The sequence below is a fragment of the Megalops cyprinoides genome, chromosome 3, assembly GCF_013368585.1.
Source record: "Megalops cyprinoides isolate fMegCyp1 chromosome 3, fMegCyp1.pri, whole genome shotgun sequence".
Taxonomy (NCBI): domain Eukaryota; kingdom Metazoa; phylum Chordata; class Actinopteri; order Elopiformes; family Megalopidae; genus Megalops; species Megalops cyprinoides.
This window is the reverse complement of record NC_050585.1, coordinates 43,611,757-43,630,658: the sequence shown is the minus strand read 5'-3', so window position 1 is coordinate 43,630,658 and position 18,902 is coordinate 43,611,757. Positions and strand designations below refer to the sequence as shown.

General features: G+C 45.9%; 1 protein-coding gene across 1 annotated transcript; it reads right to left on the bottom strand.

Moving 5' to 3' along the window:
• Positions 1-14,564: 14,564 nt before the first annotated feature.
• On the bottom strand, positions 14,565-17,705 carry spry4 (sprouty homolog 4 (Drosophila)). Its single transcript, XM_036525770.1, has 2 exons — positions 17,534-17,705; positions 14,565-15,628 (listed from the first exon to the last, which is right to left on the bottom strand). The coding sequence occupies exon 2, from the start codon at positions 15,594-15,596 to the stop codon at positions 14,604-14,606; it is 993 nt and encodes a 330-aa protein (XP_036381663.1). The 5' UTR covers positions 15,597-15,628; positions 17,534-17,705; the 3' UTR covers positions 14,565-14,603.
• Positions 17,706-18,902: the final 1,197 nt, after the last annotated feature.

The window sequence follows — 18,902 nt, the reverse complement described above, 5'->3', positions numbered from 1 at the left end:
GAGGGAAGGACAGGACTTGTGGGAGGGAGACAGGAGAGAGAGAGGGAGTGAGAGGGAGATTGAAACGCCAGCCTAATCCTCCTGGAAGACTGGCCGGAGCTGGAGGATCAAGCTTGTAAGCATTCACCGTGACCCACCACATCCTGACCAGAGAGCATGCGGCCCACAGCCACTTACTAGCCATTCCTTATTAGCTATTTGCTTAGGAGACACCAGGATACTTACAGAGCACACAGTGCTCACAGTTTTACCTATTCTGCCTCTATTCACCTGCTTGCTTACTGTAAGGCAATTCAGACTAAGTACAAGAGTACTTAGTACTTTGTGCAACAGCAGTGCTAAGCCCAGGATATGACCACTCAACCTTCCAGTTACAAAAGCACCCTCATCTGCTGTTCCTCACTTGCTTCCTTAATCTTGCCCATCTGTGCTGTCATGTTCTCTGTCGTCTTCGCCCCCCCCCAACATAAATCTCACTGTTAATCACTCCCAAGCTTCCATCCGGAATTCCGCCCTCATTAAACATGGCGGCCAGCGTCCCATTCAACGTGCCGATACACAACCGCCTCGTTTGTCTCGGCCGAAATTTTATCTAGTTCGCCTCCCGAGTGGCATGAACTGAACGGCCACTCTGATGGGGGGGGGGGGGGGGGGGGTGCATTCACAGAGGGGCTCTCAGTCAGGAGGCAATTATGTGAGAAAAATATCACAGTGGCTCCAAAAAGCCACATGAACACAGGGAGAGACTCTGAGTCTCCACCTCTGTGGAGGCCATTCCAGCTCAATGCAGGCCTAGAGACAGAATGTGACATACCTGAGACGCCCGGCTCCCAGGTGTAAAAAAATCCCAAAAATCTGTTGAGGGGGATCGCCAAGCTTCCCGTGGTGAGGGGCCCCCCGCGAGGGGCGCCTGGCGGTGTTTGGAAGCTCGGACTGGCTCTCCTTCCCTCTGCCCGAGCGCGCTGGAGAATGTGTTTCAGGCGCAAGAGAGAGGTGCACTCGGAGCGCGCCAGAGCTGAGTGCTGTGTGTTTTTGCCATCTGCGGTGACTGCCAAAGGGCCCGGGTTGTTGACTTAACGTGTGCGTTTGGATCCGTCTGTGCAGGGCCGGGCGGGGGGGTGGGGGAGTGAGGGAGGGTTCGGTGAACTGCGAGAGCTCCCTGGGCATTAGAGCGATGACACTCATGACTGCCTTCTGGAGCCACGCTTGGAAGGGTCGTCTTCCCGGCCTCTGTCTCTGTGTGCTGCCTAAGTTTCAGCTCAGTAGCCCAGTGGTGATGGTGGTGGGGGGGGTGTGTGGGGAGGGAGGGAAGTTTCTCTGAGCCAGTTCTGTTGCTGTCCGGGACCTCTGTGTCCTCTTTTGCTTGTTCCAGTCCAAAGTCTCACATTATTGACGATCTAACATTCTCTCCAACAGGGCTGCTTTTTGCTGAAACAAATTCCTGCTCTCAGATATGGTTGGACTGCATTGCACTGAATGCAGGGTTTCACAGCCTGTCCTGGGAACAACCTTTATGAGCACCTATGGTCAGCTACAGCTGCCTCATGGTCAGAGGAGGCTGAACAAACCGAGCCAAAAAGAGAACAAATTAAGACGGTAGTGACAGTCACATGTCTGTTAGTTCTGAACAAGGACTTTTTCTCCCTGGAAAAATCACACCTAGCAGCGGTCCCAGTGAAAGTGCAGCGGGATTTTATGACATTCTCTCTCACGCAGGTACTGAGCGGCTGGTGCGTGGCCTAGCAGCTGCGTGTAACTTTCAGTCCCACCGGCCAAAATTTCTGCTGAACTGCAGATATCCATGGCAACAGGTTCCTTTCAGCTCCTCGCCGTTTTCTCCCGCCGCCACCACCGCTCTGCTGCTCTGACACTCTCTTTCTCTCCCTTTCTCTTTCTTTCTTTCTTTCTTTCTCGTTCTCCCCCCTCTGTCTCTCTCTCTACTTCTCTCCCTCTCTCTCCCTTTCTCCCTTTCTCCCTGTCTCTCTTTCTCTTCCTCTCTTTCTCTCTCTGTCTTCCTCTCTCTCCTTTTCTTTTTCTCCCTCTCTCCTTCTCTCCCTGTCTCTTTCCTCCCCCTTCTCTTTCTCTCTCTGTGTCTCTGCCCCTGGTACATCAGTAACAAAACAGGCCCCTGATGTTCTGTTGGAGGTTTTGACCAGAGAACGTACTGTCTTCTCCCCAATGATTAAAAGAGCTTTGAACCCACAGGTCACCTACACTGAGAAACCAGGGCCACCTACGTGTTTTTTGTCTGACCGCAGTCATGACAGCATCACTGTGAGTGAAATGTAGAGCACAGAGGACCTTTATCTGCGGTCCATGTGCATGCGAGGGCTTTGTTTGATCTGCTTCCGGTGAAGTCATTCCTGTTGCATAATGGCGTCTTCCTGTTTCACTGACCTGTCACTTCAGCGGCCATTGTGTTCGTTCTAACTTTAGAATGCGTCCCTCAGGAGAGACACGGGACACACCGCGGCTGCGGAGCACGGGAAACGGCCCAAGACGAAATCGACATGGCACATGTTTCTCAAACACCAATCTTTCTACAGCATTCAACCGAACGACAAAATCCTCCCTCTGGACGAGAGAAAGAGAGAGGGAGAGAGAGTCAGTCACAACAATGTAGACCATTCACCTGGAGAATCCTCACCTTTGTACCCATTTACAACCAACCCCTGGTTGCCAGGCAACATCACTCAGACACATTTTGTGAAAGGAAGAGCAGGTGGGGGGGAAGGGAGAAAGAGAGAGAGAGAGAGAGAGAGAGAAAGAAATATTAGTAGTGAAGAAAACGTAACTGATGCATAATAACTGTCAGCCCTTAGAAATGTGATGAAACATATTATATATACATATAATATGTACATAATAATATGTACATATTATATACATATTATATGTATATATAGCTCATATCCTCTGGAAAACAGCAGGCCTGCTATTTCTTGCCCTCCGCCCCCTGTCCACAGGCTTCTCGGCTCCTCAGGAACTTGGCACGAGCAGGCTCTACTCATTGTCTCTGCCCACAGCCCTGTGGATTTGCCTGGAAGGGGAGGGGGTGGGGGGCAAGGGTGTGTGCGGGGAGGGGGGTGGGCGGGCAGACCACACTGCAGCAGAGCAGAGCCTCAAACACAGAATCTTGTCTTCCTCCTTTCCTCGTTCCCCCTCATCACCTTCTCTCCTGCGTCCACAGTGACCTGTTTAGGCGGGAAACGGCCTCGCTGAGAGACGCGCGCTTCACCCAGCTGGCGTGGCGGCTTCATTTCCACGCGGCGTCCCGTCGCTTCATTCATTCTGGGGATAACTCAGCTACACGCGCTACACTTCCCCTGCCATTACTCCTGCTGGCAGCACGTGGAGGGGACGTGGAGGTTCTGTGGGGAAGGTGTGGACAGGGCCCTCCCTAAAGAGTGTCATTTCATAATCTAAGAAAAACATGGGAAAGGGTGCAGTAAAAAAAAAGAGTAAACAGCAACGACTGTGCCCAAAGCCGTCGCCGGGCGCCAGCATCCGCCGCCAGAGCTGTTACCTTTAGACCGAAAAAAAAAAACAGAAAAGTGGTGGACTTCAGCATGGTGGCCTCGTTACCAGGCTACTCCAGAGCTCCTCGCCCCCCTTACACCCGGAAGCCCCTACCAAGTGCGCCTGGACATTGGCCAAATTATTATTCCAGTGCAGTGTCACAAATCTTTCTTTTTTTCCAAAAACGCTGCTGCAGTGTGCGGTTTATAAGCAGGACTAATGTCACCTACAAAACTTTGGGGGAAAGAGAGAGAGAGAGAGAGAAAGAGAGAGAGACAGAGAAACAGAGGCACTAAGGGACAGAGGCGGGCAGGAAAACTAGTCTGTGTACGCCACTGTTTTGTTATGACAGATAAATTCATTAAATGCTCTTGTGGCTTTTTTCTGTTCCGCACCAGAGGAAGTGCTGGCTTTTACAGTGTGCTCACCAGGAATGCACTGAAGTTGAGCAAGCTGAGCCTCCCGTCCAAGTGGGCGTGTCCATGCCGCAGGGGTGGAAGCCAAGTTTGGCTGGCTCCAACCTCCCACTGCCTTGAGGGAAGAGTGTGTTTGGTGGAGGGGCTGTTTTTCGTGCAGCAGAGAGATAAGTGTGTGTGTGTGTGAGAGAGCGAGAGAGAGAGAGAGAGAGAGAGAGAGAGAGAGAGAGAGAGAGAGACAGACAGAGACAGAGAGAGGGAGATATAGTGTGTGTATGACATATCCATTGTAGGGAGATAAAACCATAATGTATATTTCCTTTCCATATGTCTGCTTTAGATGTACAACTGCCAGTTTTGTGCCTGCTGCTGTGTCCCTGAATGAAGGAGAAAAATACACAGTACCCAACATGCCTGCGAAATGTCAGGTCCTTATTAAATGCTGAAATCAAAACAGTAATAGACTAATGCATGCCTCAAATGCAATTCACAGTGTGAATGCACATATGTGTGTACATGTGTTACACATTCACAGCATGAGGATAAACCCATAGCATGGATTTGCTTAATATAGGTATGCTTTAGGTATAAAACCTTCAGACTTAACTACTACATTTAAAAAGGATGGAAAAAAATGGACAAAGAGAACTTGCTTCTAACGATGTGACCCTGAAATTCTAGCATTTAGTTTGGACTTTTACCTTGATTATCCATGGAAAATTAACTCCCACCCAAGCTGATGTTTACATTTTAAAGTATGGGTGGAGCTGCATAAAAGTGAAGTTTTGCCGGGGAAATGCAGAAAATAATTACAGGTAGCAACAACGAGGCAAAAAAACTCTTCTGCGTAGTCATTGCTACCTGTAATTATTTTATTTTCGTCTGACCTGGTTGTGACCCCGTTTAAACGTCTATGACATCTGCAAGTTGCAGGTGGTTCTATTGTTTTCATGGGGTAATTTTTTGTAAGTAAGTAATAAAAAATGGTAACAATTCATAAAACAGTAATCCTCAGGAAAGCAAGTGCAAAGTGGTATGTTCATGCAGCATAAGTTGTGCAGTGAGAAATGTACAGTATATGCCTGGACAGAAGAACAGGAGTTGAATGGAGGCTTAAGTGTTCAGCTGTTAACCTTCTATTCTCTGTGTCTGTTTCCTCATAGATCCTCATAAATAATTGTGCTTTCCTGACACGAAAGCATGGAATACATCATTCCATTCATTCTTGCAACAGCTCACATTCAGAGTTCTGTGTTTTGTGGTGCAGGCAAAGGAACGTAAACTTTCTGTCAGGGATTCAGGACTTTATATTTCATAAACACAAACTGATGAACAGGTGACAGAAACAAACAAAAAAAAACCCAGAAAACCCTTCAAGAGGGAAGCATTCTACATTCTGGAATTCAGGAGGGAGCAATCCCGGAAGAGCGCGGTTAGCGTTAGAGGAGAAGGAGGCTCTCATGAGGCACAAGGCGCTCTCTCCATTTTAGGACTAACTGCATTTGTAGCAAATCAGTGGTAAATTGCGCAGTGAGTTAGAATGAAATGAAAGCCCCCCGATACAAGGAGACTACAAGTGGAGATACGAGGAGCCGGGGCAGCAGAGGAAAGAGGAAATGATGCAAGACAGTAGCTCTTTGTTACAAATGGCCGGCTGGTTGGATGCCATGGAGCGCAGAGATTGAAGGAGTCTGGCTGGTGCACACTGAAACTATTGGCCAAGTCTCATTTCAGGCTCTTGCTCTCTCTGTCTCCCTTTCCCTTTCTCTCTCTCTCTCTCTCCTTCCAGGCGGGGGGAGACTGGGCGTAAATGTGAGTGTCACGCATTAAAAACTGGGCCCATTCACCACTCTGACTCAGAGAAGATGGGAAGTCGTCCATGTTTCGTTCACACGAGGCCTTCTCTGTCACACCGCTCTTAGCCTTCGGGGGCGAAGAACGAATAACGCAGTGGAAAAGGGGGGGGGGGTGGGGGGGGTTACAAGGCTACACTCCCAAACAATACGCACGATGCGAAATGTGCCGTTTCCAATCAGTCCATGCGCGCTCTTGCAGACCTGCTCACATCCCTGCAAAAATCTCCCCAAAAACATTGACCTTGGTGCCCGATGACACCACTAATTATTTAGAAGCACCTCTGTTCACGTCTTCTGTGTTCAGCCTTCATATCTTTTTTTAGAATGAAAGAGAGAGAAAGGGAGGGAGAGAGAGAGACAGAGAGAGAGAGAGAAAGAGAGAGAGAGAGAGAGAGAGAGAACACTGAGTGAGTATTGCACCAGATGTTGTAAGACTGTTGTAATATGTCATCTAAACGACGGGACTAATGTTCTCTTGAACCAAGTCAGTGTGGATGAGTTATCTTTGGAAATTTCACAGCCAGTTCTGTTCTTGCTGCAGTACGGCATGGTACAAAATTGTTTTCCATCTTCCTTATAGAGGTTTGAGGTTAAGTGCGGAGGGGAAGATCTTGTGATAATAGCCAGAGCCGTAATGATTAGCCAGACTCTGTCCTCTTAGCACAGACACACTAATTCTGCATCCTGTCCCCATGCCACAGTCCACTGCTGTCAGACAGTGCAGGGAAAATGGGTTAAGACTTTATTCTCTGTCATCGTTACGCCTGTTGTTCTTGACTCTTGATGAAGTTGGACTTTTATCAGGGTTTTGTGTCTTATAAAGAGAGGGTTAAAGGATCTGGCCAAGCTTGACGGTGGTTATAAATCTCTCTGTGCCAGAACCAAATTTCCTGATGTTCAGCTTTGTTTGTGCGCATGCTCATCTCCTGAAACATGTGCTCCGCTCGGGCTGTCCTGCAGGCGCCCTGGGGCTGCATGGGGGGGAGGGTGACAGTGGTGTTATCTACTGTGAGTGTGTGTTTGTGTGTGCGTGTGTGTGTGCGTGTGTGTCTATGTGTGCGTGTGTATTTGTGTGTGTGTGTGTGCTTGTCTGTGCGTGTGGATGTGTGCGTGTGTGTGTGTGTGTGCGCGTGTATGCGTGTCTGTGTGTATGCGTGCGTGTGTGTGTGTGTGTGTGTGTGTGTGTGTGTGTGTGCGCGCGTGTGTGTGTGCGTGTCTGTGTGTATTTGTGCGTGTGTATTTGTATGTGCCTGTTTGAAGGGAGTGGAGGGGATGACAGACAGGTAGGTGAAGCGGCCTGGCTCTCTCAGATCTCACCTGCATTAGCAGACAGCCCCGGTGCCACGGGCTGTGGCGGAAGCCTTCTCTCACGCTGGGAGGAAATGAGCTCACCGGCTCACTCATCTCCCGCTGCACAGGTACAGATGGATTCACAGCTCTGCCTCGCCTCTGGGGGACAGACACAGGTGGGGCCCGGTGCAGGAGAGAGTGTGTGTATGCGTGTATTCTAGGGTGGGGGCTGCAGTCAGATGCAGGAGCACGCTGTCAGGCTTTTGGTGAGACATAAAACAACCCCCACCCCCCCTTTCCACAAACACACACACACACACCCACTCACTTAGACACACATGCATACACACACATTTTCACTCACACATGTCTCTTTCTCACACACAGACACACACACACGCACACACACACACACTCAATCTCACTCACGCTCATCTCTTCCTTGTCTTTGTGTTCGGCACTCAGGAAATAACATTACCTGCCCCACCGCACACTCTCATATTGTTCCATTATCAAACGGAGAAAAAGCATTTACCCAGTTCAAAGCCATTCTCACATCACACACAGCGAGAACCAATGAGTCCCTTTCATTTGTCTGAAAGCGCAGTATACAGTTACAACAGACCGGACACTTTTCCACTTGTGAGCACTTTTTAAAGGAAGGAAATTTCTGAATCATTATGCACATCTTATATAACATTTTCTGTCTCTCTCTCTTTCTCTCGATCTCTCTCTCTCTCTCTCAAAAAAAAAATGGAGGTCACGCCCTTTTACTGGCATGGATGTCAATGTGGTCTACCATATTTTTATGCTTGGATAATAGCTCTCAAACAAAGATGAGAGATTTAGAAATATAATTAAGTATAATTTTGAAAACCAGAAAATGGTTCTCTTTCAAGCGATGCAGAGACTTCGTTTTGACCTAGATGAGGTGGGCAGAGAGCCAGGGTTGTAGCTGGGTAACCCAGTGGATCAGAGAAGCAAAGAGTGGCATCAGCATCTTATACTGGGGGGGGAGTGATCTCCTTTTTCAGGGGGAGGATATGTGGGGTTTGACATTGCAGCGTTTCAGAAATGCTAAGTTTGAAAAGAGTACACTTTTAGGGGTGGAATGAGAGAGCAAAGGGGTATAGAGTGTCATTACTTTTTTGGATGCTGATGGAGCTATGCATATCCCAGACATGGTGTGCCAGACCGTAACTCAGACATGTGTAAGCGTGGGTCCAGTGCTGATATGATATTAATGTTCGATCCCATTCACACTTGCTGTGGGGGGACAAGGGCTTCCAGCTGCAATGTACCAGCAATGTAGAGCTGAGCCCAAATGGAGTCCACAAGGCCATTTCAGATAGTCTCCTATTCCTGACCGTGGCTACAATCGCAGCCACGTTTGCCTTCCTCTGGGCAAATCTGATCCCAGGCCGAGAGGTGAGATTGGTGCGCTACAGTGAGTAAGGTCTGAGAACAAGTGAGGAAATGTTTCATTATCTGCAGAAAAACATTCAGTTCTAACTGCAAGCCTTTTACACTGAGTCCACATTTAAATAAAGGAGAGTTACCTTTGTGTCATTTTTCCCAAGGAGATAACATCACTTCCATTCACCATTTTGCGGAAATAAATCATTTCTGTGTGCATTTCTGATGTATGCGGACACCTACGGCAGCTATTGAGCTCATACTATATTACCTACAAATATGACACTCATGCAACAGGAAACAAGTCTCTGCAACTTGTACTTCATATCCAACTTCTATCTGAATTGGAGTATTTCCAAGCTAGCTGTGATAAATTATAAGTAGCTATAAAACCTAATTAGTTAAATAGCTTGACATACTTTTCAACACTACAATCAATTTTGGTATGTCCACAACTGATTGTATTTTGAACTCATGAAAACTGACACTGTTACAGTCTAATGGATGACATAGCAGGATGGATGGACTAGTCATAAGGATGGGCATTGCCCTCTAACACAGGAAGGATGGAGTCTGGGGGTACAGAAAGATACTGAGGTCATAAAAAAGCAACAGTTTCTCAGTGTTGGGATTCAGGCAGTTATTATTTCAACTGGTTAGGGAAGATAATTAATATTCTGATGTATGGTGTTATCATGATTTTGATAACCGTCCTACTCATCAAAGAAATTAGTTCTGTATGTGTCTGTGGCACTCCAGCACATTCCACAAGCAAGCAAGGTAGCTGGCTAATCACAGTAAGGCACTTCACGTTCTGCATGTCTTTGTCAGCATTTGTCTTGATGACCAGGTGCAGGAGGTAGCTTGCTTCAAATCATTCATTAAAGCATTTTACAAATACCGCTGTTGAAATTTTAAATGTCTCATTATCAACTCTTGAAAATGTTTGAAGACCTAGTAGTCTTGACACGTACCACAAGAAAAAAACACATTTTTTTTCCCCAGGAACATTGTCTCCACTTTAATCAGACTATTTCTGTAGCACATTTGTTTATTCTGATATTTTTTTTCAGCGGCAAGCCATTAGCAACATTTAATAAAACAAATGTTTTTGGTCATGTTTAGTGAGTGCAGTCATACTTTAATAACTTAGCTAGCTAGTTACAGCCCTTGGTAGAGAATGCAGGGGAGAATTATGTATAAAGGCAACTGGAATGAGAAAAAAGATATGCCAACAATAAATAAATGAATAGTTTATTGAAACTGGATAGCATGACTGAATGAGTTGCCTGTCGACATGGGCATCATAGCTTTATGTATTCTATACTGTATGTACTCTCTATGTGTAAGTCCTCTATTTGCTTCAATCTCATTGTGTTTCATTATTAACTGAAAAATGCTGCTCAAGAAAGGATGAACGTGTATATTGAGAGAGGTACATGGTGGAGATATTGAAGAGGCCCAGGCCAAACATCGTTAGACTGATCACTTATCACCCAATAATTTTTTTGTCTCCTACCCACTAGAAGAATTTCAAGTAATCAGATCTTCTTTCTCTAATAAAGCACCACAAGTGAGTCAACGAAGTGAAGTGACAATTAATCAAAGCAGAGTTTTTAATTTTGTTCTTGCACAAAATGTCGTCCTTGAAATTAGAAAGTAAAGGCTAGTTCTTGGGTCTTCTTGGATCAAATACATTATTGTTCCATGATCTTTTGGACACAAACTCATCCTTTCCTTTTTTGTGGTGACGGAGAATGACTTGAACAGTTTGCTGTTCAGCAAGGACTCCCCATGTGACTGTAGTGACACAAATGCAGAATCCAAATGAACCAATCAGATAGAAGGGGGTGGGAGGCTGAGTGAGCTAACTATGATAATCTCTGTTGTTGTTTTTCTTGTTGTTGTTCCTGTTATCAATGGTACTACACAAGTAATTATTATCGGTATCATCAGTATTATTATTTTCATCATTTTAATTGCTGCTGCTGTTATTCTTGTTTACTTATTATTACTGTTAATACTCTTACTCTTTCACCCTGAAAACTTTAAATGTACTGTTTATGATTGCTGTTAGAAAATGCACAAGACATCATCTATCATTGTCATTCAGTTTACATATATGGAAAAATGCCTTAGCAACACAGAAGTTCTCTGTCATGACAATAGATTTGTGTTTGAAATTGAATTTAAGAGAAGGAAGAAGAGAGAGAGCGAGAGAAAGAAAGAACCAGAAAGAGGGCCACCTCATGCCTGCTGAGTTTGGCAAATCCATTAAGCAGAAGCTCAGTCAGGGTCCGACAACTAAAATTCACCCTAACGCATACTGCTGGGGGAATTCCGCTCACAGCTGACTGGAATGATATCACAGTAATTTCCTAATGAATCTAACCGAACAGGGCCGCGCATAGTGGATGCATTAATAACACGTGCCCGAGGACTCGTTATGTAATCGTACACCGGCGAAAGGCAAAAGACAAGCCCATGACAGCACGCATTATCCCACAGTGCCCATTGACAAACTTTGCTGCAATACTAATGCCCCTGTGAATGTCATTTTTGTGCCCTGTTGATAAAATGCTAAAATGATAAAGTGAGCCCGAAGGTTTAGCAAAAAATGCTTTGCCCAAGGCTGCCCAAATGGCCAAAAAACAGAGCCATGCCTCTCTGCCAAGAAGATCTTGTGTGTTTTTATAATTTGACTTTGATATTATTGGCAGTGCACAAAATAATGTATTCTCAGACCAGCTGTTTGCAATGGTGAAGGAAGGCAAGAGAGTAGTTTGGTCCTGCAAGTACATCAAGAATGCCTGTTCTGTACATCATGCATGGGAAGAAAAGAAAGACACCACACCACATCATCGTATTTAACAATATATATTTCTAATTTCAATGTACATTCCGTTTTTGACATAAGCTTTTTTTAAACTTTTCTTCACAAACAACAAAAGTAGGCATCTAAAATAAATACTATATAAAATAGAACTTCAAAATAAATATATCTCTAAAGGGAAACTTATAAGTGAGATTTTTTTTTCTTTTTTTTTCCTAGAACAAGACAAAGGCGGATAGCTTCTTTTCTGAACATTGAAATTGCAAAGGCAAAAAAAAAAAAAAAAAAAATAGAATAGTACAAGCCAGCTATTTGGAAGGGTTAAGTAGGATAAGTTGACTATCCCGGTGATAAAATTCTGGTGTCCTCTAAATGTGGGCCACAAAAGAGGTTTAGTCACAGCATTTGAAACAGAATGTTAATCTTAGAGTCGTCTTTAAAGGTGATTAATCATTTCTTTTTCAGGCCAACAACAATGAACAACAAGAACAAAAAAAGGAACATAAAAATGGGTAATGGAGTTTTCATTTGTGGGAGAGCCTGACAGTGGAATTGATGGAGGGACTGTAGCCTGAGAAGGATCTCTCTTCCTGCCACTGACTGACCCGGGATGTTCCAGATTTAACAAACCCATGCCACGCAGCTGCATTTTGTCAATCAAGCTGGGGGGGGGGATTCGCCGACGACTTTGGAATTTAAAAAAAAAAAAAAGCGCAACGGCGAACGCAAGAACGGAGAGAGTGGGCGAGCGGGTTGGCCAGAGAGGGCTGGAAAAAAAAAAATAGTGTTTGTTTAGCCGTTTCTGTTGAATCTATGGTTTCAGAGGAAACAGAGGAACCAGGGAATTAGCCTCGCCTCTCTCGAGGTAATGAAGCATGAATAACAAAACAAAGAGGTATTTTTATTACCCAGCACACTTCTCTAAAGCAAGTGCTGTTTGCGCTAGGAAGGCCTGTCTCCCCATCACACCCCCCACCCCCACACCCCTCTCCTTCAAGCTCACGACCTTGCCCCTTTTTTTGTACTGCACTGCAATTATACTGTACCATGCGATTTTACAACTACACTACCAGGCTTGGATCACTAGGTCCTTAAAACTATATACAATAGAAAACCTCACTTGCAGCACCATTTCCTCTTCTTAAAGTGATGGCAGCAAGTTGCAGTTCTGCATTAACTATTTGGACCCCTTTCTCTCACTGTTTTGGCATCTACCCTTAAGCTGAATTGCAAAGAGCCACTTGAAAATGATATTGCCTCATACATTCAAGACAGATCAGTGTTTTTTTTTCTTTCTTTCTCACACTTGCATTTTGCTTTGTGCAACATCACAAGTACATACATAATCCTATATTGAGGGGACAGTAAAGAGATGTAAGGACAAGGGACAGGGGCGGAAGGAGGGGGGGGGGTGAGGGGAGCACAGAGAAACATCCCTTTATGTCGAACTTTATCACCCTGCAAAAAAAAAAAAAAAAAAAAAGGACGCCGTACCTTTAAGAGCTTTTACCATCTGACCAGTGGCCGAGTGCACAACCAAAAAAACGATCCCTTGGAAAATCAACAACAAAATAAGAGGAGCAGCGTACTATACTCCTCTGGCTAAGGTCCTGGCATAACATACAAATCACTAAAATAGACTTTCTGATCAAAAATAAAGATTATTTACAATAAAAGACTTTTTTATTATAACACAGACAGAGCTCAACAGCAGCAAATATTAGATTATGCTTGGTGAAGAGACAGCGGGTGAGGGGCACTCGGTACGCACCCCCCCTCCCAACGCCCTCGTGTGAAACCCACATCCCACCCTTCCATGTAATACTGTGCTTTAGTCGTCATTGGGGTCTGCTTGATCTCCAAAGGCTGTGCAAGTGACAGGGGTGGTTTACACGTAAGGCGCTCCAGATTAACCACAATTTATTGCATTATATATTTTTTTTTCTACTCCTCCCCACCTCACGTGGAAAGGTGATTCTTTACCGTGGAATATTTGACTTTTTTTCCCCTCCATCTCTCTCTCAAGAAAATCCATCTGGGTTTAGAGCCGTTCTTTGCTTTTGGTGCAAAGTGTAGTAAACCTGTCCCTCCGCCCGTTTCTCTACACTAGAGCGACACATGGAGCGAAAACGAACGAAAATAATCCCTGAGGTGTTTTTTTTTATTTTTTCTACATCAAACCCACAGCTAGACTGGGGGGGGCTTTCCCCATTTCACCACTATTTCATGCAGGGCATTTAAACACATGCACTTTATAGATATTTGTGAATGCCGGTTAGGTACAAGTTTTTTTTCTTCTTCTTCTCGTAAGATTTCAACAAGGAAACAATTGTCTGACAATCCTGAATACTGATGATCCTGTGGTGTGTACTCGGATTTCTAGCTACTGTGGTATGAGTCTGGAACTATGCTGTCGACTTACACCACCACGCAACCTTGCTCCCCTTTGTCTCATTCAAAAAAAGCTCTACAACAAGCTTGTAGATGGAAGCTTTAAGTGTTTCAGGTAAAGACCAACTCTTTCCACTGCAAGAAAAAAACCTATCAGATTTGAATATATTTCTTTAGCAAAACAAGATCTGGTGTGGTACTGACACATCGGTGAGTACTCTGGAACGGAGAGACAGGTGGGTGGCATTGATCATCTGACAAGCTGTACAGTTCCTTTAGTCAGGTGGGTGAGTCAAATCTACAAAGCAGCTCCGATTTCCTTTTTTTTTTTCTTTCGGAAAAAGTTACTTTGATTATTCATAGCTACCCAAAGGAAAAAAATCAAACAGTTAGCAAACATTAATTAGGATTGTTTTCAAACATTATTTTCCCCCCCAAAAACCATTTTGTATAAATTAAAAAAAACACAGGGAGAGACAGGTGTCATGATACTGGATAATAAATAGCTGAAAATGCTTAGAGAAAGAGACTTGTGCATTTAGCCATTGTTTTTTTTTCTTGTTTGTTTCGTTTTAGCTTTGTTTTCCACCAATCCCTTCACACCTTAAAGTCTGACACAGAGGCGTGCCTCCATGCCTGCTGTCCTGTTTTACTGTTGTTTACTGTTTAGCGGGTAGAGCAATATCGCCGTGGTGATGATCCGTTTTAATCCTCTGTAAGTACCATGATTCTGCCGTCCTCCGGCGGAAGGGATCAAATCCTCGCAGGCTCTCCTCCGGAGATCTGGTGAAGAGCTAAACAGCACCCCGCGACCATGAGAGAGCCAGGGGTGGAGGTGACGGGGGAGGGGGGGGAGGGGAGGGGAGGGGGGTGTGGTGCCAATCAGGACGACTGCTTCTCCAGCCCCGCCACCTTCCCCTCCAGGGCCTTGCAGGCCTGGGAGTTTTTGCAGCGGCACCCGGGCCGGCTGGCGCTGTCGTAGCACTTCTGGGAGAGTTTGGCACAGCCGGTGGCCGGCAGGTAGCACACCAGGCAGGGCAGCACCAGCGAGAGGGCGGCCATGAAGGACCAGCGGGCGCAGCAGTTCGAGTGGGAGCAGGAGCAGGGCCGGTCGGCGCAGGAGCCCTCCTCATCCTCGTCGTTGGTGCAGTGGTAGAAGATGCCCCTGACCAGGCACATGCAGGTGGCCGAGTCCACCAAGCTCTGCGCCGAGCACAGGTACTCCTGGTTGCACACCCAGCAGGAGGGCAGGGTCCGGGGCAGCGTGCACTCGGTACACTTGCATTTGCCGCAGTCCTCACACAGCAGTGTGTGCGTCTTCTCTGCCCTGGGGACGCCAGCGGCGGCGGCGGGGATGGGGGCCTTCAGGTCCAGGGGCTTGGAGCCCAGCAGCTTGGGCTGGAGGAGGCCCGGGGTGCGGGCGGCGGCACTGACGCCGCCGCCGGAGACCTGGTCGGCCACGGGGGTCGGGGCGGCGTGGTCCAGCAGCCGCTGGTCCGAGGAGGTGCTGCTGCTGCTGCTGATGGAGCTGGGCCGCCCGCTGAAGGAGATCCAGGGGTGCGTGACGTCATGCGGGTCGCACCGCGGCAGGTGGGGGTGGGAGTGGGGGTGCGGGGAGCCCCCTAGCAGGCCCTCGTGGGGCCCCCTGGCGGCCTTCTGGCTGGCCGGCTGCTGGGACACCACGGCCGGGCTGTCGATGTAGTCGTTCTCCACGTGGGACGATTTCATTTGGTCGATGGGGAAGATGGTGAGCGGGTGCTGCAACCTCCCATAAGGGACGCGGCTGTCCAGCAGTGGCTGTACCATGACAGAGGACGAGACTCCGGGGATGTGGTGGGGAACCCTCGACTCCATCTGTATGTCCGCGTCCTTCATATACCACACAGAGAGCCCGGCGTCTAACAATCCTGCAGGAACACAGTGGTGAGCTGTAACTCTGAGCACCGGAACTCCCACGTACGCAGCGCTAACGGCTACAAAGCGCTAACGGCTACAAAGGAGGCAGGGATGCATCATGTGACAAAGACCTGCCTTTTCCAGCAGCAGACCACAATAAGCAATACATTTTGCTGCATGTAATTTCTTTGCATAATAAATTATACAAGCCCTGCTTGATAAATGAGCATTTAACTGCTGTTAATTTGAGATGTAGCTTTGAGCCCTCTCAGTTTGAAAGCAGTGATAATATTCTTTCACTATGAATTTTACTGTTCAACATCAATTCATTTTCAAACACTATCTTCCATCATATCTATTACATATCATCTCAGCTAAACTCAAAAAAGGTTAAGTACATAGCAAAATGGAGACCAAAATCAAAAACTACATTGTCATTTTGAACAAAACTGGTCCCACGCCACTAGTTGCGTGTAATAATTAAAACGTAAATTTAAATGTAGGGCACGAGCACTGGAGATCAAGGCACAGAATGTACATCACCCACTTTCCTTGCAGTTTGCTAGCTAACCACAGTGCCGCTGCTCAAAACACAGTTTTACTTTGGGTACATCAGGTACGATTTTTTCTATGGACTCTGGCGTTCTAACGACTTCAGCCCTTGATATCCAAAATTTCAACTTTTTTTGAAATAAAAACTAAAATATGACAAGATAAGCAAAGTGTTTTCCTGCCAGAACCGTGAGTTTCACCGTTTTTATGGGACTCTGGGTTGTTATGATTGGTACAGTGATACATCTGTACCATGGTACGCATGAATTAGTCTTCATATTAACAATAATAATAATAATAATAATAATAATAATAATAACTAAAGATTTACACAAATGCAGGTTAGGGGATGGTAATATTTATTCGCATAAAAAACCTGTTGCGACATACATTTTGGCGGAGGGACAAATGCATTTGAAATTACAATGCAGACGGAATTGAATCCATTACCGATTCCCTTCTATAGCCCATACACAATACACAGACTTAATGTGCATTTTCCATAAGGGAATGGATAGTGGTATATTTATTAGCAATATTTATACCTCCGGGATTGGTTAAACTGCTTGACCAAATCTACGATCTCCGAAATAAATTTGGTGGACCACCAACTTCAAGCGAAACCGTATATTATTCCAACTGCCTTGCATTTCCATCTGACCGATATCAGCTGAACGTTTTCCTTGCGCTATCTCGCCCTGGGTTGTGTTCAGAAGGAAGGACAAAAAAAAGCAGAACTGCACAAATTTAGCACGTTCGTATAATCGCATCAAATCCTCCCGTGGGCACGCGTTTAAATACGCGATTAGTAAAATTTCTCCTTTACTTGAGTCCTTGATCTTCTCTTAATCGGGAGAAATGACAATGCCACCTGACCCCGAACAGATGATCAGCGAATGCAAACGCTGCGCAGAGCCCGTCACGCAATTATCCTCGATGTAATGCGAATGGTGGGCAACACCGCGCTATGAGACCAGCGAGCCCGTGATACCAGCAGGGTACATTCGGTGTCCACGAGATATTCATTAGAGACAGGCTGAAGACGTTCTCCGGAACAGGGCGAACAGCGTAAATATCGTTTCACGCATCCCTGCTTTTCGCCTATTCTTCGCCTATCTGCTCGCGCTGCTCACACAACCTTGTTACGGTAGGATCCATGGTTAAATATTGACACAAATTGCATAGACAGGAACAGCTTGTTGCAAAACCTGGCCGGTGGATATTTCGGCGTACCAAGAATGACCACAAACCTGAAATCAACCCCTAACACAACCGGTTTGAAATAAATATGATCAATTTATAACAGTCAAAAAACTGCATTGCTGATTATATTTTTCAACATATTAAGACGGAATAAAACTTACGTGTTCCGAAAAACAACGCATTTCCTTAATTGCTGTGCGTGGTTGCATGTATATTCCAAAATACGCGTTCCAGGTAAAAAGCCACCCAAAGAAAATCCTTGGTCACAATCGACTCGAACAGCACTGCAGTAGCGACACAGGCTTTTGGTACGATGTTGCAACTACTTGGGAAAATGGCTTTTTTATGAATGGGAGGGTGAAGGACTTACTGCGCAGATGCCCTGATAGATTTTTTTGTGAATGGGAGGGCATAACGTTTCAGCGCGCAAGTGCGGGGGCTACATTTTTATGAATGGGAGGACTCCGAATTTCATTGCGCAAGCGCGTTACCCGGATTTCATGAATGGAAGAATTTGGAGCTTTCCGTCACAAGGGCAATGTCAGAGGATTACATGAATGGGGTGGCTATGTGCCTCACGCCACGCTTCGTATTTATTTATGTATTCGCCCATTCATTATCCCAAGAGGAGCCTTTGACCTGAAATTGTATGCTAATTTCCGGATATTTAACGCCACGTCAGTGAATACATACACATTCGAGGGCGTAATAAACACACATTTAAACAACATCGCAAATTGTGCATCTTAAATTAAATTGACCCTAAACCATTATTCAGTGATGTGCTGAGCGCATTTTTTTTTTTTGGTCACAGACAGCGGAGCTCGCACCGTTCCGTTTCTTCGCGCATGCAGACATTTAAAGAAACAAGCGTGCCATGCGCATCAAATGTTCCCGTGCCTGCTTGCACACGACAGGTTCGGGAGACGTCCATTGTTGCGTTTTGCGAGCGGCCGTGGAGACGGCCATACCTGCGAGAAAAACGCAATGCAGGGCAGCGGAGAATGTTATATAACACGCTTCAGCCCCAGACCGAGAAAGCGCAGCGGGTAAAGGCGAGCGCGAGTGGGTTTCGTCGCCCGCGGAAATCAGTTCAATTTTGGATTAATTTTTAGCTCACGGACTGTGTGTACTTTATTCCTTTTGGGGGGAATGCGATCCGCTCTCACGGAAAACAACCCACAACGCCGTCACATGCGCCGTGTGTATGGCGAATATGCTGCTGGCTTTCAGACGCACACTTTTACAACATTAGCCGTATTCCGCCAGCTGAAAATGGTTCAAAAACCCATAGGGCAATCGTCAAATGGTAATATTGGTAATGGTAATGGTAAAATTGGTTTCCCGTTATAGAGTAGACGTCAATATATATTACACGTTGGATTTGTTTAGCTGTGTGACTGGTCTAAAATTCCTTTTGGAAAAGAATATGTGACAATGAAGCTATAAAGTGAATTCCCATCAAGGGTGTCTTTGCCCTTAAATGTGTGTGTGTGTGTGTGTTCATACATACGTGGTTTAGATATCTGC

Excerpts from the sequence above, each read along its gene's own strand:
- spry4 (XM_036525770.1), bottom strand. The coding sequence starts at position 15,596 with ATGAAGGACGCGGACATACAGATGGAGTCGAGGGTTCCCCACCACATC.